Source organism: Jaculus jaculus, chromosome 3 (genome assembly GCF_020740685.1).
Source record: "Jaculus jaculus isolate mJacJac1 chromosome 3, mJacJac1.mat.Y.cur, whole genome shotgun sequence".
Lineage (NCBI taxonomy): Eukaryota > Metazoa > Chordata > Mammalia > Rodentia > Dipodidae > Jaculus > Jaculus jaculus.
Window position 1 is genome coordinate 87,584,685 of NC_059104.1, and position 25,160 is coordinate 87,609,844.

At 44.6% G+C, this 25,160-nt stretch overlaps 1 protein-coding gene across 3 annotated transcripts in view; it reads right to left on the reverse strand.

Annotated features, from left to right (window-relative positions):
* Positions 1-650: 650 nt before the first annotated feature.
* The window catches only part of Pknox2 (PBX/knotted 1 homeobox 2), a 315,376-nt gene continuing 290,866 nt past the window's right edge, over positions 651-25,160 (reverse strand). For all 3 annotated transcript variants that reach the window (XM_045145311.1, XM_045145309.1, XM_045145310.1), the window contains 3 exons: positions 5,856-5,932; positions 4,555-4,733; positions 651-2,841 (listed from right to left, as the gene is read on the reverse strand). In XM_045145311.1, coding sequence (XP_045001246.1) covers positions 2,609-2,841; positions 4,555-4,733; positions 5,856-5,932 — 489 coding nt within the window. In that variant the 3' untranslated portion in view covers positions 651-2,608. The remainder of the gene's footprint in view (positions 2,842-4,554; positions 4,734-5,855; positions 5,933-25,160) is intronic.

Sequence of the window (25,160 nt, forward strand, 5' to 3'; positions counted from 1 at the left end):
ACTCTGTCCAGGTGGAAGAATGAAGCTGAACTTTGTAAGAACAGCACCTCACAGACCTTCCTCAGAGCTTCTGGGGGCCATTTGCCTGTGTGACCACCCCTTCTTCAACACTGACCTGGCTCTGGGGATTCCCGGACAGGTTCCATCCTGAATCTAGCACCACAGTTAAAGCTGTAGCCTAGATGTCATTGAGACTACGTTCCCAGGACCTTTCACCTCCAGGACAGGGAAAGGTGGGCATCTGAGAGTGACATGTGTGCTCTGGTGGCACCAACTTGCATGGTGATGACCTCTGATGGAGGTTGGAAATATAATGATGGCCTTTGAGGGAGGCAGAAAATGGTGGAAGTGAGGGACCAGAGAGAACTCCCCACTGCAATGGAGAGACATTGTGAGAAGAGGGTAGTATAGTTTCCTTACTCTTTTCTCTCTAAACTCTTTTTCTCAGAGCTAGACACACAATTTAGGTGTGCCAAAGTTGACCATAATACCCTCCAGACAGGCTACCTGAGGTCACCCCAAAAGCTCTTTGTCCCTTTCTTTGGGGTCAGTGGATCTGCTGGGCCTTCAGATTCTATCTGACCTAGGGCCCCTTTAAAGGCAAAAGGCACCTAGCTGACAGCCACAGGAAAGAGAACTGCGCACCAGAATTGTGGTAGGTGATAAGATTTACTGAAAACTTTGCGGCCACATTCAGTACTGGTTTGGTGGATACATCAGAAGGAGGTTGCATAACATTAGGCAGGTGGAGGGGACTGGGAGGGAGAGATGTGGGCGTGTATGTGTGCACACATGTGTGTGCATACACATCTGGCCAGGCTGTATGCTTGTCAAGATGGTGAGTGGAAGAGGTGTATGTGTATGTTTTGACAAGAACAATGAACCAGAAGAGGAACTGTGTTTTTAATCCCACTGCATGTTGTAAAAGTCTCATGCCAAAAAAAGCTAGACTTTCCTCTACCTATGGCATCAAAAGGGAGTAAAAAATGATTGGATCACCCAGATTATAAATAAGGTTATTTGTTTCTCAAAAATCCCTATTAAAACATTAAATATCAGCTCTTTTGGGGGAGAAATACATTCATTTAAGGGACACCTCAGGAAAGTGACTATTCTTTTGCTCTGCCCTATCAAGGTAGGGAAGAAGCCTCAGGGGGTCCTGTGGGTTCCCTCCAGCTGAGCCAGGTAGCCACTCACATCCTGCCACTGAAGGAGATGGCTAATGCACAATTTACAAATGAAACTGTACGTCCATTAACTTAAACCCAATGGAAAACACATGTGTGGTCAGTCCTGTCATCATTCTCTGCCATAGTAGGGTGGGAGGGGACAGGAGGAGTGGGTGCCAATGGTGGGCTTGCAGGGCATGTGTGAGGGAAGATGGTAGAAAGCCTTCTAGGAGCCCCACTTCTTCCAGTGCCAGATACAATGGTGGTGTGTAGGTCAGCGTGGTGGGCAGGGTGGGAACCAGAGCAGGCTCTCGGCTGCCAATCCCCTGCCATTTAGGGTACTGGCAGGAAGAGAGATGTGGCACCTTCTCCAAACCCTGGCTTCCATTGGGCTAGCGCTTCTTTACGTAGTTTCTTCGGCCTTCTCTGAAGGATATGTTGAAGAAGGGAGGCTGATGGTGGCAGCCTGGTTGGAAAGGGATATCATGGGATGTGTGGGGTGGGAAGATTCCAAGCCACCCTGGCCCCACCCCTCTAAAGGTCTATGGAGAAGCTGGAACATCTGCAGAGCTCATCTGAGGGTGGGAACATTTAAGGTAGGATACCATGGTTCTGTGGTTACAGGAGCTGTCATGTGATCACTTAAGGATATCTGTGGTCCCCAAAGTCACCTTTAGATAGCTCCTGGCCCAGGTTCTCCTGCCTCCTTGGTCCTGGAGCCAACCCAGGTGGAGACATTCCTTTTAACCTCCTACAAATTGAGCCCACCAACTGACTATATTTCCAAGACAGGAAGGAGTTCCTTCTGGTTTCCTTCCCCCTCTCTGAAGTCCATGGTTGCTGTATCCAGAGAGGGGGTCCTGGTGGGACAATCTGTAGCCCTGTGGAGTCTAGGTCCCACTCTGGTATACAAAATATGTTGCTGCCTTAGGCACCCCACTCCTTCAGCCACTGGGTATGCATTTGGGCTCCCACTTGCCCCCAATCCTTCTAGGGGAAGATCTCAGACCTCTTTGCCTCTCCTTTTCCCTCCTAAATCTGTTCCCTGGCAAAGGTCCACTCTGCAAACAGCACCCATCCACCTCACAGGGCAGGGCTTGTAAACAATTCAAGTCTGTTTCCACGCAGGGTCATGTGTGCCACCTGTCCTCGGGGATTTGCTGAGTCCAGATCACACTCCATCTTTCTGCACAGACTGCTTGACTGGCCCCGCCAAATGGAGTACTCTGCAGTTCTAGGGTCAGGACCTGGGTATTCACTGAAGCTTGATGGCTGGGAAGGAGCAGGGCATCTCCTCTGCATTTCTTCAGGCTACTGACTCAGGGAAGCTAGGGCCCAACTTCCTCGGTGCTGCCTGCCCATGTCCCCTCCCCCCACCCTGAACCCTCCTGAAGACACTCCTCTTCCGCTTGGTGACCAGTGCCATCTGGGCTGCCTGACTACTCCAGGGAGTCACTGTGTTCCAAGCCCAGGTCGCTGACATTTGTTGTTTGCAGCTCATCAGCTTCCTCCTCTAGTTCCTCTTCTTCTTCCTCTTCCTCTTCCATTTCATCCTCATCCTCTTCTTCTGTCCCATCCAATGAGTCATCATGTGCAGCCATCATGGCCTGCTGCATGGCCATGGTGGCATTGTCTGAGGACAGGGACTGCAGGTTATCCAAGTTGATGGAACCTGCATGGGAGAGGGCAAGGGTCAGGAGGTTGCAGGAGCTGATGGCCAGGCCCAGCACCATTGGTGATGGGCAAGGTGGATGGGCTGGATCATGGGATGGCAGGGTCCTTGTTTGTAAGGACACTGCTTCCTAAACAAGACAAATCTTGGGCATGAAGCCTGCCATCCATCCATTCCTCAGCTTCTCTGCTCCATCCCATGGTTACCATTTGTTCAGCATCCTCTATGTAAGCACAGGAAGCACTTTTTTTTCACTAATGCATGTGTGTGTTTGTACTTATATGAGTGCACATGTGTGTGCACATGTGTATGCATGTTAATATATGTTCATGAATATATGGATTACAGAGGGCAACCTCAGGTGTCAACCTTAAGAATGCCACTCATGAGCTGAAGAGGTGGCTCAATGGTTAAAAAAGCTTGCTTGCAAAGCCTACCAGCCTGGGGTTTGGTTCCACAGATACCACATAAATCCAGATGTACAAAGTGGCACATGTCTGGAGTTTACTTGGAGCAGCAAGAGTACCCATGCACACTTTCCCTCTCTCTCTGAAATAAATAAAATATTTTTTAAAAAGAATGCCATTTATGTCTTTTTCTTTGAATCAAGTCTCTCATTGGCATGGAGTTCACTTCACTAATTAGGCTAGACTAGTTGCCCCATGAACCCCTGGACTTTGCCTGTCTCTGCCTCCCCAGCACAGGGATTATAGGTGTATATCACTATGCCTTTTTTTTTTTTTTTTTTTCCAGTTGGCACTGGGGATTGAACTCAGGTCTTCATCCTTGTAAGACAAACACTTTACCGTCTGAACTATCCACCAGGCCTGGAAAGCACTTTCGATTTTTGAAGAATTCTGTAAGGCAGAACACCTTATATCTACTCTAAAGAGGAGGAAACTGAGTTTCAGATAGTTAAGCCATGAACTACAGACCCATAATGATGAGAATCGGGATTGTATCCCAGGCTGGTCTAGCCTAACATCTACCTCACCAGATGGTGGCCCATCACACAGGAACTTGTGCAGAACCATGTGAAAGAAGATATGTGCGGGCACATGGGGCATCTCCACCCCACTGCCCACACAGTGCTGTTCATATGCTGAGCTCTGAAATGTCTGGATGACTGAATTATTCATTGTGACCAGGCTACCAGCAAGCAGAAGAGCATGTATGAAGGGTGTGATGTGAGAAGCTGGGAGAACAAAGCTCCCCTTGGCCTCTGTTCACAAGCCAGCTGCTTGATTCAGTATTTATAGATGGCTTTGGCCTTGGGGAACGGAGCAGACACTAATAACTGTGCTTAGCAACTAGGGGGTGAGAAGTGAGGAGGGGGCTCTGCTCAGCAGTCACTGACTCAGATGACCAGCAGCTCCTAATTATTTGGGAATTTGCTTTTGGTGTGTAAGACCTGGGGGTACCGTGGGTTACATACCTATAATGTACTTGAGAGGCAGAGGCAAGAGGATTAGCCCTGGCTATATGGTGTATTTGAGGTCAGGCTACATGAGATCCTGTCTTCAAACAAACAAAAAAACAATACAAAAGTGTCCCCTTTAATAAAGCTTTGATGGAGAGCAGGGAGGGATAAGCAGTGTGATGCGGCAGTGATAGAGACCTTGGGCAAGGAGACAGTCAGCCCTTGAATCTTTGCTTTCCAGGAGTCCTACTAGTCAAATCCCTCCCCTGGGGTATCCTCAATGCCAAGCTTACCATCAGGGTTCGTCCCTGGAGTGCCACCCTGCTGTTGCAGGACTCCTGCAGCAATGGAGTTGGGCCAGAATCTTTGGGTGGGCCGGTGCTGAGACTTGATCTTCTTGGCTTTAGGGGCAGGGTCTGGATTGCTGGCATCAAGCATGGGCTGCAGGATGCGCCTCCGGGCATTGATGAACCTGCCCAAGAGTGACCAGGTGACAGTGGAGACTAGTTAGTCACCACCTGGGTGGTGATAGGGGTGGGTATAATAGCTAATCCAGTAGGAAAACAGATAGTGTTTGAGTAAAAGCACAGGAGAAGCCGGGTGTGGTGGCACACACCTTTATAGAAGGATCGCCATGAGTTCAAGGCCACCCTGAGATTACATAGTGAATTCCAGGTCAGACTGGACTAGAGTGAAACCCTACCTCAGAGAACAAACAAACAAAAAAGCACAGGAGATGCAAAGACCTCTGGGACTGAGAACTTTGTGAAGTCACCTGGGGCTTGGTGACCAGGAAGCATAACAAGAATGCATGAGAAGGGGTCAGAATCCTACTCAAAGCCCACTAGGGGCTGGGGAGAGATGGCTCAGCGGTTAAAGGCACTTAATTACAAAGCTTGAGGTATGGGTTAAATTCCTCAGTATCCATGTAAAGCCAGTTGCACAAAGTGGTGCATGCATCTGGAGTCATTTGCAGAGATGGGAAGCTCTAGAGCACCCATTCTCTGTCCCCTTCTCTGTTTCTCTGTAAAATAAATAAAAATATTTTTAAAAAGCCACCAGAATTGAACAGAAGAGGAAAAAACCATAGTGACAGGCAACAGCTTCCAACTAGCATTCGGATCAGGGGTCCAGCTCGAGGGCCACTCTCCTCCAGCCAGTCCTGGCTCTCTAATAGCCCAGCCAGAAGCACAGAGACGAGAGTAGGCTGAGATCCCTGTGGGGTCAGAACGGAGAATTTCCCTTCTCCTTCTCACCCTGCTCGGCAGAATGTTTTTGTTTCAGTCCCCACACAGTTGGGTAGACTCCTGCAGGCCTGTGAAGCACAAGGGGGCCTGGATGCTCAGGCTGGCTTAGGCCTGATTCCGGGTGTGCTGCTGACACAATTTTCCAGCAGAGGGCGCTGAGAAGCTGCAGCTAAAGCCCAGGGCCACGGCTAACCGGCCCAGTGTCCAGCCCACACGGGAGCTGGGCTGGCAGCTGGGCTGAGGACAAGGCAGGTTTGGGTGTTCTGTCTGTTCTCCTTGTAACACGTTCCCTTGCTGAGCATGTGCGCCTGAGTCTAAGCACCTGTGGGCAGGCGATGCTAACTCACCAGTTGTTTACTTGCAGGAGGGTGAGGTTTGTCTGGGCTGCAATCTGCCTCTTCTCATCCTCCGTGGGGTAGGGATGCTGCAATGACAGGAGGGCTGATGAGGAATGGGTCTCCCTGGAGATCACGTCCAAAGCATGGGCACTACCCTAGGTCAGACAGCCTTAGTAGGTTGGGATACAACACTGGGGAAAGTACAGTGTTGTTTCCCCCGTGACAACAGGCCTACAACTCAGACAGAGGTTCCTTCATGCCTGAAGCTCCATATTCAGGGCCACCTGGCTCTCAGGCCAACTCCACAATGGGGACCACAATGGTTCCCCAAGTTAGTTCATATTGACAGATTCCAAGGCACTTTCCCTTCCCTCTCATTTGATCCAGCAAGAAGGCAGGCTCTCTCAGTGTTGAATCTGCCATGGCCTCTAAAGCCCACAGAAGTTGGTAAGTGGGGTGGATGAACCAATTCAAACAACATTAACTGATAGTTATCTACTAATGTCCACATAGGGGCTGGGTATTTTGAGAGACAAGCTAAAATGATGACACTATTGGCATAGGACTTTTTAAACTATCTGACATGGTTTCATACAAGTAATTTCATGTAATCAAGCCAATTGTTATGACAGATGGTTTAGCATTATACCCACTTCACAGATGAGGAAACTGTTCCCAACCTCACTCAGATGGTAGCACCAACTTAGTCTTGCTGATTGTGGCCCAGTCTTTTTCATCGTATGCCTTTGTAAGACTAACTCAGTGTCCTTGTAGAGGGGGTGAGGGTACAGGTGTCATGCTGCTTCAGCTGGCACTGTTGGCACATTTGTTTTCTTGCTCTTGGACCCTGCTTGTCAAGGTGAAATGTGTACTTATGCATGTGTCCTTACTGCTTTCAAACACAAAATGTCTTCAGATTACAGATGGAAGAGCGTAAAGGCAAAATAGGAGATGTGGTTTGGGCAGTGAGCCCAGTGGAAGCTTAGAGGAAGGGAATATGTGGTAGCTAGAGTGGCAGGGAAGCTGGGCTAAGTGATGCTCAAAAAAGGGAAAGTCTGGGGAAGAGATTCCTGAACCCATTGGATGGTGAGATACATAACAGAGTCAGTGCATCTCCAGGGTCCTTCTCAGGCCTCAGTAAGCATCATGCATGGGTCTGCGTGGGTCAGAACTTCATCATGGAAACTAGGGGAGACTTGGGGGTTTAGAAGGTAGAGGGCCAAGCCATGCAGCATTCTCAGGCCAGAACTTTTCTGATTGCACTAGTCATAGAATGAAATGCTTGGACTTTCTAAAGGCTCAGAGATTGGGACTCACAAGCTAGCTCTATCATGACTGGCTCTGTCTTCGGCATGTCACTTAATCAGACATCATCAAGTCATGTAATGATTAAACAAAACTGTACTTGTAACATGTTCCGTAAGAGGTAGTCCTTCATACTACCATGACCGGTGATGTGGGCAAGGTGTTTAAAGCTCACTGAGGAGAGCTGGAGCCTCGTTTCTTGGAAGTGCTCTCATTAGCAGTGACAAAGAACAGCAGCCTCTTCAGCTGTCCTCACAGCCCCCGAGTGAAGCAGCTGGGAGCACATGTTGTTTTAATTCACACCTCTGACCCTGACCATCACATCAGGGCAGCCGGGGACTTGTGATTCATACAATATTAAAATTCTAACAAGAAGGAAAGCACAACGGTGTTGTGGGAGCCAATTTCGTGCTAATTGGAAAGGAGCAGAGGGAGGCTGGAAGGAGAGACTGCAGGCCCTGCGGGGCAGACAAGCAGGGACTCTGGGAGTTCTGATCCCTGACTGTGCTCCAGTCCTGCTTGCTTCACAGGGTTCCAACCTTCCTTTTCATGGGAAGGAGACAGGTGGCTTCCCTATCTGTGGCTAGCTGATCTGTGAAAGAAGTAGTCTTCCCTTGTAATCCATGAGGAGTGGGTCCAGGATCCCCATGGATAGCAACATCCATGGTTGCTCAAGTCCTCTCTATAATATGGCACAGTATTTACATAGAAACTGTGCAATCCTGTATACATTAAATCATCTCATGATTACTTATAATACCTCATATCTTGTAAATGATGTGCAAATAGTTGCAATACTATATTATTTAGGGGCTAATGTCAAGAAAAGAATCTGAACATGTTCAGTACAGATAATTTTAAAACATGTTTTCAACCCAAAAATGGTTGAATTTGTAGATGCAAAACCCATGGATATGTGGGCAAACCATATAACAAAAATATTGTCACCATTTGGCCTGTATGCCTTGCTCATGCTGTCCCTTCAGCTAAGTGCTCTTTATCCCACCTTCTCCGATCTGTCACAGGTTAGATCCTCGAAGAGGCCTTTGCCAGCTTCTTGAGGACAAGGTAGTCACTGTGGTCTCTAAGAGCCTGCCATGTGAGCTAAATGCTAAATCTTTTCCCAGGAGGCTGTGGACTGCTCTTGGACCTAATGAGATGTCATTTCTCCAGTGTTCAGACCAGGGCCCTCGACTGGACTTTGAAGAATATCCAGGCCACTCCAGTAGAGGAGGAGAGATCTGCATTCCAGTCTAGACCCCTGAATGATGACTTAAGCTGGTCAGATAAACGTCTACTGTTAAAGGTTCCAGAGAGAGAAAATCCCCAGCCTTCCATAGGACAGTGTTTTCTATCTCAACTGAGACTTCTGTTGCAGGTTCCCATTGAGTGGATATCACAAATGTACAGATGAACATACTTCTATCTAATGGAGAGCTGTAAGACTGAGTGCTGTCTGAAACCCTTACTTTGTTGTGGATAGGGATATAGGCCCTTTACCACCACCTCCACTACCACTGCCAGTTCCTACCACCTCTTATTCTTGGACCAGCCTCTCAGGAAGCATGAGATGGAGGCTGTGGGTAAGTAGAATTTAGCCCAGCTTTTGGAACAGGTGTGTTGGCCAGAACGTTCCTGGCATCACAGCTGAGTGGTCATGGGAGCAGTCCAGCTTGCACACGCCTTAGACCACATGATTCCTGAGGACAAAATCAAAATAGTCCTGGCTCCTGGACAGACCACGATTGGGTCAGTGAGCTACTATTAGCACAACTGGAAAGGCTTTGGGCCAAGGACAAGATGGGGAATGAAATGAGATCGTGGTAAGCTATCACACCCTGGAAGTGGCCTCTGTGCTCAGGAGTTAGAGGAACTCCTCTGGAGGAAGAAAGAAAGGGCTCATGCTACAGCTCTCTGGAAGTAGATGATTCTTCCTTGAACAGGGGCATGGAACAGACCAGAAAATTCCAGATCCTTCTCAGTGCTAGCCTGAGGAGTCCCACAACTAGATAGCGCTGCTGTGTGGTAAACAGCCACTGGGAGCCAGGCATGGTGGCACATGCCTTTAAACCCAGCACTTGGGAGGGCGAGGTTGGAGGATCACCATGAGTTTGAGGCCAGCTTGAGACTATATAGTAAATTCCAGGTCAATCTGGGCTAGATAAAGACCCTACCTCAAAAAGAAAAAAAAGCTATTGGGAACATTATTGGGTCCCCCATCATTTAGTGCTTATGGGTCTTTAACTACTTTTTTTTTTCAAGGTAGGGTCTCCTTCTCTAGCCCAGGCTGACTTGGAATTCATTATGTAGTCTCAGGGTGGCCTTGAACTCATGGTGATCCTTTTACCTCAGCCTCCAGAGTCCTGAGATTAAAGGCATGTGCCACCATGCCCAGCAGCTACCTGTTATTTATGTTTTCATCCTTAACTTTTCCAGTTGATTGTGGAAGGAACCAGGCATCCACTGTCACAAAGCAAATACTCATGCCACCACCCTCCACGTCAAACACTGGGAGTTGGGACTGGAGGTTAAAGGGGCTTGCTTCCAAAGTACCCACGTAAAGCCAGATGCACAAAGTAGTGCATGCATCTGGAATTTATTTATTTTTTAATTTTTTTTTTTTCAAGGTAGGGTTTCACTCTAGCCCAGGCTGACCTGGAGTTCACTATGGAGTCTCAGGGTGGCCTTGAACTCATGGCGATCCTCCTACCTCTGCCTCCCGAGTGCTGGGATTAAAGGCATGAGCCACCACATCCGGCACATCTGGAATTTATTTACAGTGGCTAAAGGCCCTGGTGTGTGCATTCTCATTTTCTCTCTCCTTGCAAATAAGTAAATATATTTAATTATTTTTAAAGTTGGGAGACTCAACAGCCATGAAGCTTTCTTCTGTCCCTTCTCAACCATATTTCCAAAGATAACCTGACTTGTAGGTAATTACTTTCTTTCTTTTCTTTGTAATCTTACTCTCTATCATATCCTTCAACATGATGGCTTACTCTTATTTGTTTGCTCTGTTTTCTTGAGACAAGGTTGTCCTCCAGTTCACTATGTAACCAAGGATGACCTTGAATTCCTAATCCTCCTGCCTCCACCTCCTGAGCGCTAGGCTTACAGGTGTGTGCAGCCTTTTGGCTTGGGTTTTGAAGGTTATGTTAATGAAATCATTCATTTGTCCATGGTTGTTCTGTGTGACTCTAGTTATTCATTTTCTTGCTGTATAGTTTTCCGCTGTGGAAATGTATTCTGTTTTCCATTCTCTTAGCATCTCTCTCTCTCTCTCTCTGTCTTTGGTTTCTATTCTAATTCATTCTTTTTTAAATTTATTTTTAAAAATTATTTTATTTATGAGAGAGAGAGAGAGAATGAATGAATGAATGAATGAATGAATGAATGAATGAATTTGGGCACACCAGGGCCAAGCCACTGCAAACAAACTCCAGATGTATGTGCCATTATGTGCATCTGGCTTACATAGATACTGCGGCATTGAACAGGGTCCTTAGGCTTCTCAGACAAGCGCCTTAACCACTAAGCCATCTCTCCAGCCCCCATTCTAGTTCATTCTTGACACTGCAGCGAGATTGGCTTCATAGCAGCCTTTCATGCTCACTTTCAGCTCTTCCAGTTGTCCCTCCTGTGAACTCTGAGTGCTCATTCTACCTAGGATTCCTCACACCACAGGAGTGAACAATTACTTGGTCCCCTGAATAGATAGGCTGTAAGTTTTTTGAGAAAAGAGACTTAACATTTTCTTCCCCTCCTCCCCCATCTGCACGGAGGAGAATACCAGGCCTGTGGTAAGAATTCAATGCGTACTTGTTGAATGAAAGAACAAGGGGGCTTAGGGATAACTGGTACTTGTCCCTTTTTCCTTTGTGTGTAGACCCCCAGGAATCCTACTTGGTGGTAGGCTGTCTTACTGCTGCTCGTTGAGTGTTAAATAACTATTTGTAGGGAGGGGAGAGGAGGAAAGGAGGAGGTATGTCTGAGCCCATCAAAGTGCATGGGAAACTTTTTGCAGGGGTCCTGAGGTGACAGTGTGAGAAGCAGGTGAGAATGTGGTTTCTATAGCCAGATGGTAGGGTTGGAATGCTGGACTTGCCCCTCAGCAGCTCAAGACCTTAGTCAAATTTCCTTTTTCTCTAACATAGGGAATCACTCCAGCCTTAAGGTGGTTATAGGAAAACCATGAGCTTACAGTATTTGAAAGGTACTCAGAATAGTTCCTATCATACTCTGTGCATGTTTGTTAAAAAACACAGAGAAATAAAATCTTTGGCTTGACACCTGCTCCTCTATCTCTGAAAAGGTGCAGGTGGCTGTCTGCAGGAGTTCTAGTGGCCCTCTGTGCCTGTGCTACCATGCTCCTCTTTTCTGTGGCCTTCCTTTCTTGCATACTGGGGGACTGCTCCAGGCCCCGTGCACATGGGAGGGGTGTGCTTTCTTCTAACATGCGTCTCAAGCTTCTTGGGGAAGCTGTGAAGTTTAGGTCACCAATGGTAATTTCTTTGTTTGTTTGTTTGTTTTGAGGCAGGTCTCTTTCTTAACTGAGGCTGACCTAAAATACACTGTGTAGTCTCAGTGTGGCCTCAAACTCATGATGATCCTACTACCTCTGCCTCCTGAGTGCTGGGACTAAAGACGTGTGCCACCATGCCTAGCTTCCAGTAGTATTTTTAGGTAGAATCTCGGAGATCTGCAGGCTTCCTGGGGGCTCAGTGCAGCCCAGGGCCTCTCCCATTTCCTCTATTTTCAGCTTACTTACCCAACTCTGTCACTGACTGGAGTTCTGTTGACAATGCCCAGCCTTAGATGGAGACACAACAAACTTTCCCCTTCCCTAGAGGCTCACACACCCAGGGATGATGGCTCACCAGGTATACCTCAGAAGCTGCCACCCTCCCTGGGAGATCAGAAGGCAGTACTCCCTAGGTCCCTACAGTGAAGGTCTAACTTTCCTTTGGCATCAGAAGATGGGTGCAGCCAAGAACCTGGCTAGGCTGCTTTCAGCTTCCCCATGTGCCTCAAACTAATCTCTGTGGTAGACATTTGAGCAGCCTTGGAAGGAAAACCATCCTAGCCATGCCAAGATGCCATACAGGTCACCAAACTTCAAGGTGAGAACAGGAGATTTCATGATGAGAGCCTACTGGAGGCTCTGTCTACTCAGTCACCACGAATCACAGTGTCACTGATGCTTACATGGAAGATGATGTTCCTCAAAAATGACCCTTCCCCTCCCATTTCTCTTCCTACTCAGTCCTACATCCTATTCCTCCTTGATGCTGGCCCAGATGTCAGCTCCTCCTCCAGGCTCTAAATCACCACCTCAAAGTTGCTCAGTGCTCAAAGGGTCCTGGAGGCCAGCCTTTCTTATGGGACCAGAGTCTTTACAACAGTGGATCCCAAAAAAGTCCAGGTGTACCAAGAGTGATGTCCTTGGCCCAGTTTAGCGTAGTCAGAGGCCCCTGGATGGTCTCCAGTTGTAGATGGCCTAATGAGTCTACTATTGTTTTATATAGAAACCACCTCAAAAGAGTAGGAACACTGGGCTCTGTAGTGCTACCATCTCTCAGTGCGCAGTCATTTACTCTGATGGTTATAAAAGTCTTCCTGTTGAAATCAAATTCAAATCAGACTCTGTAGCCATCCAATCAGAGTCCTCAGAAGTCATAGGGAAGGCTCTCAGATGGGTTTCTATCTAAGGACAATAGTCATTAACCCTATGCAATGCTCACAGATTCTGGATAACTTTGATTGAACATATACAGGGTTCCCCATGACAGAGTCTGATGTGTGCTCTCAACATGCAGAAAGCAAGCATCAGTTTTTTTTTTTTCCCCATTTCATATATGAGAAAACTAAGTTCAAATGAACTGAAAAACTGGCTCTGGCTACATGAGTAGTAAGGGGCAGGCAGAGGTCCACGTGGTCCCCTGCACCTTGAGCCAGACTACTCTACTTTTCCTGCTGGCCACCTGCCAGATCCTGTGCCTTACAACACATTATTGAGCATCTTCACCTTAGGTTGGGATTGCTATTGCTACTTTAGGAGGAGGAAATTGATGCTAAAGAAATTGATTGGCCTGTTAAGTCATAAAGCAAGTAAAAGTGGAGCTGAAACCCATTTTAGGTCTGTTTGCCTCCTAAGCCTTTATGCTATGCCAGGTGCCTTACGTGAAAATGCTCCTACTTTTCTTTCCAATGGGCCAAATATCCCCAGCCATTCCTTCATCCATTTCCCAGAGGCCATGCTTCCTGTAAGATACCTCACCACCGTGGCTGTGATATGGACCTTATGCATTCTGATGTTTAGTATTGGACACACTATTCAGCATGGGTGGCCAAATGCCTCTCCCAATACTGACTCTTCCACATTGACATCCTCAAGTGTGTGTTTTGAATGGTAGCTCTCAAATCTATCATGGCTCAGCCTCCTTCAGCATTCTGTGCATGAGTTATATTGCTTGTTTTTGAGACAGGGTCTGGTAGCTGAGTCTGACCTTTAATCCCTAATTTTCCTGCCTCTAAGAGTTTGCTGGGATTATAGGTGAGTGCCACCAGGCCTGGGCCTTTTATTTATCAGTCTTTTAGGGATCATGGTTATAGCTGACTGGCAGAGCACTTATTTAGCACATGCAAGGCCCTGAGTTCCATTCCCAGAAAAACAACAAACAAACAAAAACCACAACTGAGAGCTGAAATAGTGTAAGGTATTAATAAATAAATATACTATTTGGAACTTTTCTTGTAGAAACAGGTTGTTTTAGTAAAGGAAGTCTTCCTGGTTAACTTGGTCCAAAGTCCAATTCAGCTTAAGGTCTGTGTTCAAGTGAAGAAGGAGCTACAGGATTTGAGAGGGACAACTGAGAGATCTCCCTCCAATTTCAGAGGCAGAGCTGGAGCAAGGCAACTCCAAGACTGGTGGCTGCAGACTGAGCACCTCCTGCTCACTGCCTAGCACTTCTCACCAGTCAGTCCAGGGTTCCTGTGTCATCCCCTCTGGACTCTAAGACTTCTAGGTCTAATTCTCTGAATATATCCTTGATGTATAAAGCTTTCACTAGAGTCTCAAAAGAAACAGGGGTCTAAGGAAGTTTAGAACAACTGCGAGAAGATTCTTCTCTGGCATCTCATTGTCTCTGCAGGCTCAAAACATTGTTGAAATGTTCAAAAAGTTGAAGACAGGTGTGATGGCTCATGTCTTTCATCCCAACACTCAGAAGACCAAGATAGGAAGATTTCCATGACTACAAGGCCAGTCTAAGCTACAGTGTGATCCAACAGACACTGGCATTCCTCTTAGCAGTGGGTAGGAAAACCAACTTTGTATTAATTCAAACTAACCTATAAATGAATGATGGCCTCATGGCCTCTGTACAGGTATCTGTTTCTCAAAGAGTAATTTAAAATGGGCATCTGATTAGTGGAATTTCCGACAGAATGTGCAAGTTAAAAGAAAAAGTAGCAGAAAGAATATTCTAGAACAAGAATGGGTCAGCTCCCTTGTGCCATTTTCTGGACTTTTCCAGAGGCTTATTCTGGGGATACATCTCCCTTTTCCTCCCAGCCAGTGAGCCCAGCATGCAAGAATGAGGAGAGGAGGAAATTGCTAGGGATCTGACAAAGACTATAAGATACTGACAGCCTCAGAAATAATGTGGAATAATTGCCAGACATGGTGGCACACACCTTTAATCCCAGCATTCAGGAGGTAGAGGTAGGAGGATCACCATGAGTTCGAGGCCACCCAGAGACTACATAGTGAATTCCAGGTCAGCCTGAGCTAGAGTGAGACCCTACCTTGAAAAAACAAAAACAAAAACAACAACAACAAAAAGTTATGTGGAATACATAAGAATTCCTAGCAAGGTTCCTTGTAAGCCAAAAAAGATGGAAACAACTCAAATGTGTGTCAACTGATGGAAAGAGACAAAATGTGGTGTATTCACATAGTGGCATATTATTCAGTCACAAAATGGAATGAAGGATGAACCTTGAAAAAGTTAACTCTAACTAAAAGACACAAAAGACCATGGTATATGGTTCCACCTGTGTGAGATGTCAAGAATGGCACATTTACAGAGACAGGTAAGATTCCAGGTTGCTAGGGGTTATGGGGTATTGACTAACAGATATGGGGTTTCTTTCAGGGATGATGAAAATATCTAGAATTAGACAGTGGTAATGGTTGTACAACACTGTAAAAACATTCAGCCTATGGAATCACATTATTTTCTTTTTGAGACTAGGTCCCTAGCCCAAGCCAGCCTTGAACTAGATATGTAGCCAAACATGATGAAGATGATGTAGCTAAGGATGACCTTGGACTTGTAGGTATATACCATCATGTCTGTTTTATACAGTGCTGGAGATGGAGCCCAGGGCTTCATACATGCTAGGCAAGCACTGTAACAACTGATCTGTATCCCCAGTTCTGGAATCATACATGCTGAAGGGTGAATTTTGTGGCATGTGATTTTCAATTCACTAAGAGCAGGTCCTTGGACCCCTGGAGCCTCTTACATAGCTTTTTGACTATAGTAGGGTTGAGATGAAGGCCTGCAGCAAGGCCTTGAGCTCCATGTAGCTGGGTGGAAGATGAAGGGGGTGGGGGGGGTAGCAGTGACTGGAGCACAGCAGGGCCCTGGCTGGTTGCCATCCTGGGCTGATGAATGTGACAGCGTCTCTGGGAGGTCTGCAAATAAGGCCAGGGCATATAAAAGTCCTGCAGGGACTTCTGGTTAAGATGGTGGCATAGGTACCATGCCAAAGCAGCCTAGGGGTGGAAAAGCCAAAAGAAAACTCAGCAAAATACACACTTTTACTAAAAATTGAGGTGTATAGGAAATTGAAACGACAATGGAGAAGTAGGAGAGATCCAGAGCATCCAGAGCCCACACAGGCTGGCAGAAGCAGCTCCGGCAGGTCCGCGGACTGTGGCAGCAGCAGCGGTGGTGTGCCAGAAAGCCACCAGGCTTGGCTTGAGCTGCAGGAAAACCCAGGCGAGGGGAGCTCCTACTCACACCAGAGCTCTCTGAAAACTCAAGAAATGTGAAGGGAGAGCAGCAGTGAACAACAAAGGAGCAGAAAACAAGGTAGAAAAACACATGGAACAGCGACAGAACTACAGCAGCAATGGCAGCCTCCCCTCCCCCACCACCAGTGGCCCAGCACCAGGGAACAGAGCAGCGGTCCAGGGACCTGGCCATGCCAACTTGAGTCAACAGCGGGACCCAGGCAGGAGCAGAGGTCACTGGGCTTTCACCAGGGAAGGGTCTCATCTGGTCACAAGCTGACTTGAAATCCTCAACAGATCAGAAATCTTAACCTCCTTGTTGTCAGGATTAAGGGTGGGTGGGGCATCACACACCCTAAGGGACAGTTAGAGGATCTGGTTGTCATAATACCTATTCTTGGATAAATACTCTGAGCTGTTTTTCATTGAAAGTGTACACTGTTTAGTTAAATTTTAGAAACTATCTGTATTTGGTTCCACTCAGCCTACTTGAATACTCTCATAGCAGGCAAACCCAACACCTAGGGTCACTTTTGTAGATACTTTGAGAGTCTTGAGAGCCACACCTAATGCCTTAAGTTCCTACCCTGAAGTTATATAACAACAGATTGACTGATACATCTAATAATACCCAGCTAACTAGAAAATCCAATCATTAAATAATGCAGGATGCAAAATATATACATTATAACACAAGAAATACCAAAATTCAAGACAATATAAATCCACCAAAAACTATTAATGCATCAGAAATGACCTCCAGTGAGAACGAGTTAGAGGAAATGCCTGAGAAAGATTTCAAAAGAATGATTATAAATATGTTCAAAGAAGCCAAAGAAGAAATAAAAAGAATGAAAGAGGAAATCAAAGGAATCAAAGAAAACACAGGACACCAATTTAATGAAATAAAGAGGTCAATACTACATATAAACAAGGAGATAGAAATAATTAAGAAAAACCAGTCAGAATTACTAGCAATGAAGAACACAATTAATGAAATAAAAAACTCTATAGAAAATCTCACCAGTAGAATGGATGAAGGAGAGGATAGAATATCTAAGCTAGAAGACCAGGTGGCAGATCTAATACAGTACAACAAAGAGAAAGACAAACTAATAGAAAAGTATGAATGGGAATTTCAAGATACTTGGAACACTATGAAAAGATCAAACATAAGAATTCAGGGCATAGTAGAAGAAGAATTTCACTCCAGAGGCATAGTAGGCATCTTCAACAAAATCACAGAAGAAAACTTCCCACAAATTAGGTAAGAGGTGCCAATGCAGATACAGGAATCCTTTAGAACACCAGCCAGACAAAACCTGGAAAGAACCTCTCCTCACCATATTAAAATCAAACTACCAAACACACAAACCAAAGAAAAAATATTGAAAACAGTCAGAGAGAAAAATCAAGTTACCTACAAAGGCAAGCCCCTCAGGATTACAGTACATTACTCAACACAAACTTTTAAAGCCAGAAGGGTGTGGAGTGATGTATTCCAAGTCCTGAAAAATAACAACTGTCAACCAAGGTTACTTTATCCTGCGAAACTATCCATTCAAATAGATGGAGAAATAAGGACATTCCATGACAAAAGCAAGCTAAAGGAGTATTTGAAGACAAAGTGAGCTCTACAGAAAATACTTGAAACAATCCTCCATGCTGAAGAAAAAGAAAAGCACACATATAAGTTACTGGGAAAAAACAAACAATACTCAAATACTAGTTAATACAAGACAGCAAAGGTAAAACAGGAAGAACTACAAAAAAAAGGCAAAAAATAATACACACCTTTCAATATTATCTCTTAATATCAACCGCCTCAATGCCCCAACCAAAAGGCATAGGTTTGCAGACTGGGTTAAAAAGCAGGATCCTTCAATTTGTTGCCTCCAAGAAACCCACCTTTCTACAAAGGATGGACACTATCTTAGGGTGAAAGGTTGGAAAACTGTGTTTCAAGCAAATGGACCTAAAAAACAAGCAGGGGTTGCTATCCTAATATCTGACAAGGTAGACTTCAATCCAACATTAGTTAAGAAAGATAAGAACGGTCACATTATATTGACTAAAGGCACCCTCCAACACGATGATTTCCTTGATTTATATGACCTACCTAAATTAAATCAAGATGAGATTAATCACTTAAATAGACCTATAACAAGCATGGAGATCCAAGCAGCTATCAAAAATCTCCCAACTAAAAAAAGTTCAGGCCTGGATGGATTCACTGCTGAATTTTACCAGAACTTCAGGGAAGAACTAACACCATTGCTTCTTAAGCTTTTCCATAAAATAGAAAAATAAGGAATCCTACCAAATTCCTTCTATGAAGCCAGCATCACCCTGATACCAAAACCAGGCAAAGATAGAACAAAAAAAGAAAATTACAGACCAATCTCCCTCATGAACATAGATGCAAAAATTCTCAAGAAAATACTGGCAAACAGAATACAAGAATATATCAGAAAGATCATTCACCCTGACCAAGTAGGCTTTATACCAGAGATGCAGGGATGGTTCAACATATGCAAATCGATAATACATTATATAAATGGACTGACGGGCAAAAATCATATGATCATCTCATTAGACGCAGAGAAAGCATTTGACAAAATCCAACATCCCTTCGTGATAAAAGTCCTACAGGGGCTGGGAATAGAAGGAACATATCTCAATATAATAAAAGCTATTTATGACAAGCCTACAGCCAACATATTACTAAATGGGAAAAAAATGGAAGCTTTCCCATTAAAATCAGGAAGAAGACAAGGGTGTCTACTGTCCCCACTTTTATTTAATATAGTACTGGAAGTCCTAGCCATATAATAAAGCAAGAGACTCACATAAAAGGGAAACAAATTGGAAAGGAAGAAATCAAGTTATCATTATTTGCAGATGACATGATTCTATATATAAAGGACCCAAAGGACTCCACAAGCAAACTGTTAGAATGATAAACACCTACAGCCATATAGCAGTATACAAAATAAATACACAGAAATCAGTAGCATTCCTATATGCTAACAACAAACACACAGAGGATGAAATCAGAGAATCACTCCCATTCACAATTGCATCAAAAAATAAAAAAATAAAGTACCTTGGAATAAACCTAACAAAGGAAGTAAAGGATCTCTACAATGAAAACTAAAAAACACTCAAGCGAGAAATTGCAGAAGACACTAGGATATGGAAAAACATCCCTTGTTCCTGGATTGGAAGAATCAATATTGTGAAAATAGCAATCTTACCTAAAGCAATCTACATATTTAATGCAATCCCCATCAAAATTCCAAAGGCATTCTTCATGGAAATAGAAAAAAACAATCCAAAAATTCACGTGGAATCACAGAAAATCTCAAATATCTAAAATAATACTGAGCAACAAAAATAAGGTGGGTGGTATCACCATACCTGATTTTAACCTATACTACAGGGCCATAGTAACAAAAACAGCATGGTACTGGCACAAAAGCAGATATGTAGGCCAGTGGAACAGAATAGAGAACCCAGATATAAGTCCAGGTAGCTATAGCCATAGATATTCAATAAAAATGCAAAAATACTCATTGGAGAAAAGACAGCCTCTTCAGCAAATGGTGCTGGGAAAACTGGATATGTATCTGTAGGAGGATGATAATAGATTCTTCTCTTTCTCCATGCACAAGAATTAAGTCCAAATGGACTAAAGACATTAACATCAGACCTGAAACTCTGAAATTGGTAGAGGAAAAAGTAGGGGAAACCCTTCAACATATTGGTCTTGGCAAAGACTTTCTGAATACAACCCCAATTGCTCAGGCAATAAAACCACAGATTAACCACTGGGACATTATGAAATTACAAAGATTTTATACTGCAAAGGACACAGTGAATAAAGCAAAGAGGCAACCTACAGAATGGGAAAAAGTATTTGCCAGCTATACATCTGATAGAGGATTAATATCTAGGATATACAAAGAACTCAAAAGTTAAATAATAAGAAATCAAATAAGCTAATTAAAAAATGGGCTCTGGAGCTAAATAGAGAGTTCTCAAAAGAAGTACAGATGGCTTATAACCATCTAAAAAAAATGTTCTATATCCCTAGTCATCAGGGAAGTGCAAATTAAAACTACATTGAGATTCCATCTCATTCCTGTCATACTGGCTACCATCATGAAAACAAATGATCATAAATGCTGGCGGGAATGTCAAAAAATAGGAACTCTTCTACACTGTTGGTGGGAATGCAATCTGGTCCAGCCATTGTGGAAGTTTCCTAAGACAGCTAAAAATTGATCTTCCATATGACCCAGCTATAGCACTCCTAGGCATATATCCTAAGGACTCATCCCATTTCCTTAGAAGTACGTGCTCAACCATATTTATTGCTGCTCAATTCATAATAGCTGGAAAATGGAACCAGCCTAGATGTCCCTCAACTGATGAGTGGATAATGAAGATATGGCACATTTATACAATGGAGTTCTAGTCAGCGGTAAAGAAAAATGAAGTTATGGGATTTGCAGGAAAATAGATGGACCTGGAAAGGATTGTACTAAGTGAGGTAACCCAGGCCCAGAAAGCCAAGTGCTGCATGTTCTCCCTCATATGTGGATCCTAGCTACAGATGATTGGGCTTCTGTGTGAGAAGGAAAAAACTCAGTAGCAGAGGCCAGTAAGTTAAAAAGGAGATAGAAAGGGAAGAGAAAGGAAGGGAGGAGTGTACTTAATAGGTTGGTGTTATTTATATGTAAGTAGAAGAATAGATTAACCGGGGTGAAAAGGCCCAAAGTGAGGTCAGGGGAAGAAATTGAGTAAAGGAAAGGTGGAGGGAGGGCCAATCAAAATCTAAGAGGATGCAAATAAATCATATGGAATCCTCTGGTTTCGGAGAATGGAACAGTCAGGAGACATAGATCATTGTTAGAGAATTTTCAGTGCCAGGGATGGGATACCTCCAGTGAGTTATTGGCCAGGGAGGTCTCTGATGCCCCCAGAACATTATAGGCCATTGCCAAGGCCCTTGGTTTCCCACCAGGAATTGATGGTAAGATCCTATTGCTGAAGACTCCACATATTTGGGCTGCAAGGCCACTGAGAAATCCTGCTGGAACTGAGCTGATAACCTCCTCCATGTAGACCAGCTGACAGAAAGCTGGAAGAAGCCATTCTACATGTAGTTCAATGGGAGAAAGAGATACCACCAGTGAAGATACTCAGCAGTGGACACTGCAAGCCTTATAATTGGCCAGCCAGCCCAAATGAGCCAACGGGTGCAATAGTGGCATGTCTGTCATGGTGGAAACCAATTGCCCTCCATTTGGACTGGAGGCCCGCTCCATGGGAAGGAATATATCCCTATATGAAAACTTAAAACAAGGGTAGTCATGAGCCCTAGGGGTGTAACATCTGCTGCTGTCTGCCTAAATGTATATACTATGCTTATCAAACTGCCCAATAATCACTTCTCTTAATATTTATACCCTTATATTAATGCTATTCTCATTTTGGGTAGAGAATGTTCCCTTTTCAGATGGCAGTGACCTTGGGATGACTCAGAAGGTATCATAGTGCTGGACAGAAGTGACTGGAGTACTGAGTAACATCTCTATCACACCTTCCAAGGCTCAGGGTCTAATGTGGAAGAGGTGGCGGAAAGAATGTAAGAGCCAAAGGAAGGGTAGGACTCCTTACAACGTGCTCCCTCCAGACATAAAATGGCCTGGATATCCATGACCTCATAGTGCCTGATACTAGCTGTACAAGACCATCATAAGAGGAGGAAAAGTTCATGACATCAAAATAAAAGAGAGACTGATTGAGATGGGGAGGGGATATGATGGAGAATGGAATTTCAAAGGGGAAAGTGGGGGGGAGGGAGGGTATTACTATGTGATTTTTTTATAATCATGGAAAATGTTAACAAAAATTGAGAAAAAAAAAAAAAAGTCCTGAAACCCTCCCAGAATTCTGCTCTGTGCCTCTGGTTAGAGTTCATGTTCTACTTTGCTTTACCTAGACTGCATGGGAGCTTTCTTTGTCTACATTCTTGGGTCAATGTGGAGGCAGGAGAGTTGAGTGGTTCATAAAGATGTGGTTTCTGACTGACCTTATGATCTGTGTGACCTTGGGAAACATGTTGGCTTCCCTGAGCTTCAGTTTTGTCACTGGAAATATGAAGGCAGCGGTAAGCCCTGCCTCTGTGGTACTTGTGTGCACAGCGCAGTGGCGGTTATTGCTAGGGTGGATGCTGAGATAGATGGCAGGGTCTGCTGGGGCCTGGGTTCCTTGCCAAGATTGTTGTATTTGGGGATGGAAATGGGCAGAATGACTAGACAGACAGGTCAGGACGGCAGGGATCCAGGGCAGTCAGGGCGGGCTAAAGCTGGGGAGGAGGAAGAGTGCCTTTCCCTCCTCCATGGAGACCCTTTGCCAGGGCTTCTTGCCTGAACTGGGTTTGCTGTGTACTGAGTGCTCCAGCAGGAATTGAGCCTCTCTCAGCAGAGATGCTATAGCCAGAAAATGTCACTAGATTCTTCAGGGACTCAGAAGCCAGCAGCTAAGGATGACACCACTCCAGTTCACTACTACCTTCTGGCTAGGAGGCACTGGGATTTAACCTCTGTCCTGGGCACTTTCTATCACCTGAATACATGCCCATAGCTGCTCATGCCATAAAATGACAGAAGTGACAAGATGCTCCTGACACAGGACAAAAGCAGCTAACTTTTGTCTCAGGAAAGAAGACAATGGGGAAAACTAGTATTTATCATAGAAATGTTCACATCACTGTCTGTTTAGACAAGGTGGAAGATTATGTAATGCACTCTGTTCTCCTGTAAACCATACAGCCAGGCCTGAACCCAGGGCCTGAGGTGAATGGAGTGCTTTGTATAATGTTCATTAGCCTAATTATCTGCTTATCGGAAAGTCAGCAGTAATCATGGGCAGACTGATGTAAGTTAATGAATGAAATCTGAACTCAGAAAGAAAGAGCTATTGTTGCTAAGAAAACCAGTCAGAAAGATTTGGAAAATTTGAGATTCACACTTGCTTAAAATTGTTGGCTGGCTAGGATTTGGTGAGACGGATATTGATTGGAATACATATAAAAGTCCAGAAAGGAGCTGGAGATATGGCTTAGTGGTTAAGGGGCTTGCCTATGAAGCTAAGGACCCAGGTTCAATTTCATAGTACCCATAGTACCTGCGCCAGATGCACAGGGTGGCACATACCTCTGGAAGTTCATTTGCAGTGGCTAGAGGCCCTGGAGTGCCCATTCTCTCTCTCTATCTGCCTCCCTCTTTCATAAATAAATAAAATATTAAAAAAAAAATCCAGAAGGGAGCCAGGCATGGTGGCGCATGCCTTTAATAACAGCACTCAGGAGGCTCTGCTCAGAGGTAGAGGATTGCCGTGAGCTAGAGGCCACTCTGAGACTACACAGTTAATTCCAGGTCAGTCTGGGCCAGAGTGAGACCCTACCTCGAAAAACCAAAAAAAAAAAAAAAAATCCAGAAAGGAGCTGAGCATGGTTGCACATGCTTTTAATCCCAGCACTTGGGAGACAGAGGTAGGAGGATTGTTGTGAGTTCAAGGCCACACTGAGACTATGTAGTGAATTCCAGGTTAGTTTGGGATAAAGCAAAATCCTACCTCGAAAACAAAACAAAACAAAAAATCCAGAAAGATCCTGTAGCCAGATTAGATCCCAAAGTCTACAGTTTTTATTTCACTTTAAGTGAAGATAGAATGGGAAATGTTTTATTATGTAAGTATAATGATAAACTTTAGTCAGAAAAAGACCTGGGCCCTACATCAAAAGATTAGCAAATTAATATATATATATATCCTTAAAGTTAACATAAAGTGTATCTTCTGAACAATTGTTCTTTTCTTTTCTTTAATTTCCTTCTTTTTTCTTTCTTTCTTTCTTTTTTTTTTTTAAGGCAGCTTTTCAAATTAAACAACCAATGAACTTCTTGTCCCATTGGATAGAGATGTCTATGGTACACTGAGAGGTCTGTCTGTCCTTCACACCTTTACCACTTGTGGTGGTTTGATTCAGGTGTCCCCCATAAACTTAGGTGTTCTGCATGCTAGGCTCCCCAGCTGATGGCAATTGGAAATTAAAGCCTCCTGGAGGTGAAGGCGGTGTATTGTTGGGGGTGGGCTTATGACTATGTTAGCCAGTTTCCCCATGCCAGTGTTTGGCACACTCTCCTGTTGCTGTTGTCCATCTGTTGGCCAGGGATGATGTCCACTCTCTGCTCATGCCATCATGGAGCTTCCCCTCAAGTCTGTAAGCCAAAATAAACCTCTTTTTTTTTTTTTTTTCCCACAAGCTGCTCTTGGTTGGATGATTTGTACCAGCAATGAGAATCTGACTGCAACACCACTCTTCTCTCCTAACATGCCAGCCTACCCACTGTGTTATAACCATGAGACAGTTGCCTCAAGGACTGTAGTCTTAGTGTTGTTTCTCAGAGCAACCACAACATTTTGGGAGAAGCCTTAAATCTTATTCATCTAACAACTCATCTTGTAACCTAGTACTCTAGGTGAGCTAGGCAAAATGTTATAGAACCCCAGTTTGCCTAAACATTTCAGCATGGAATACCATTTTGGTAGCAACACCTTATAAGTTCTGTGAAGGTTTCTACCCTGGGAGTTGAGGCTGTAGAATCCATAGAAGAATGATGCCTACTCTATTCTTGGGAAACTGATCACAGAGATGCAAAGCAAGTAGCTGGATGGACACAGACCTGTTACACAGAAGGCTGTGGTCATTCTATTCTCAGGTCCAGATGTTGCACCACCAGTAGCTATTATAAATCAAAACACGTCAGCTACCTGTCTCTTTTTTTTCCACAAAAGTTGTGCTTCAGCCTTAAAATTTTGTTTCTAGGGCTAGAGAGATGGTTCAGCAGTTAATGTGCTTGCCTGCAAAGCCTAACAACCCAGGTTCCGTTTCTCAGTAACCACGTAAACCCAAG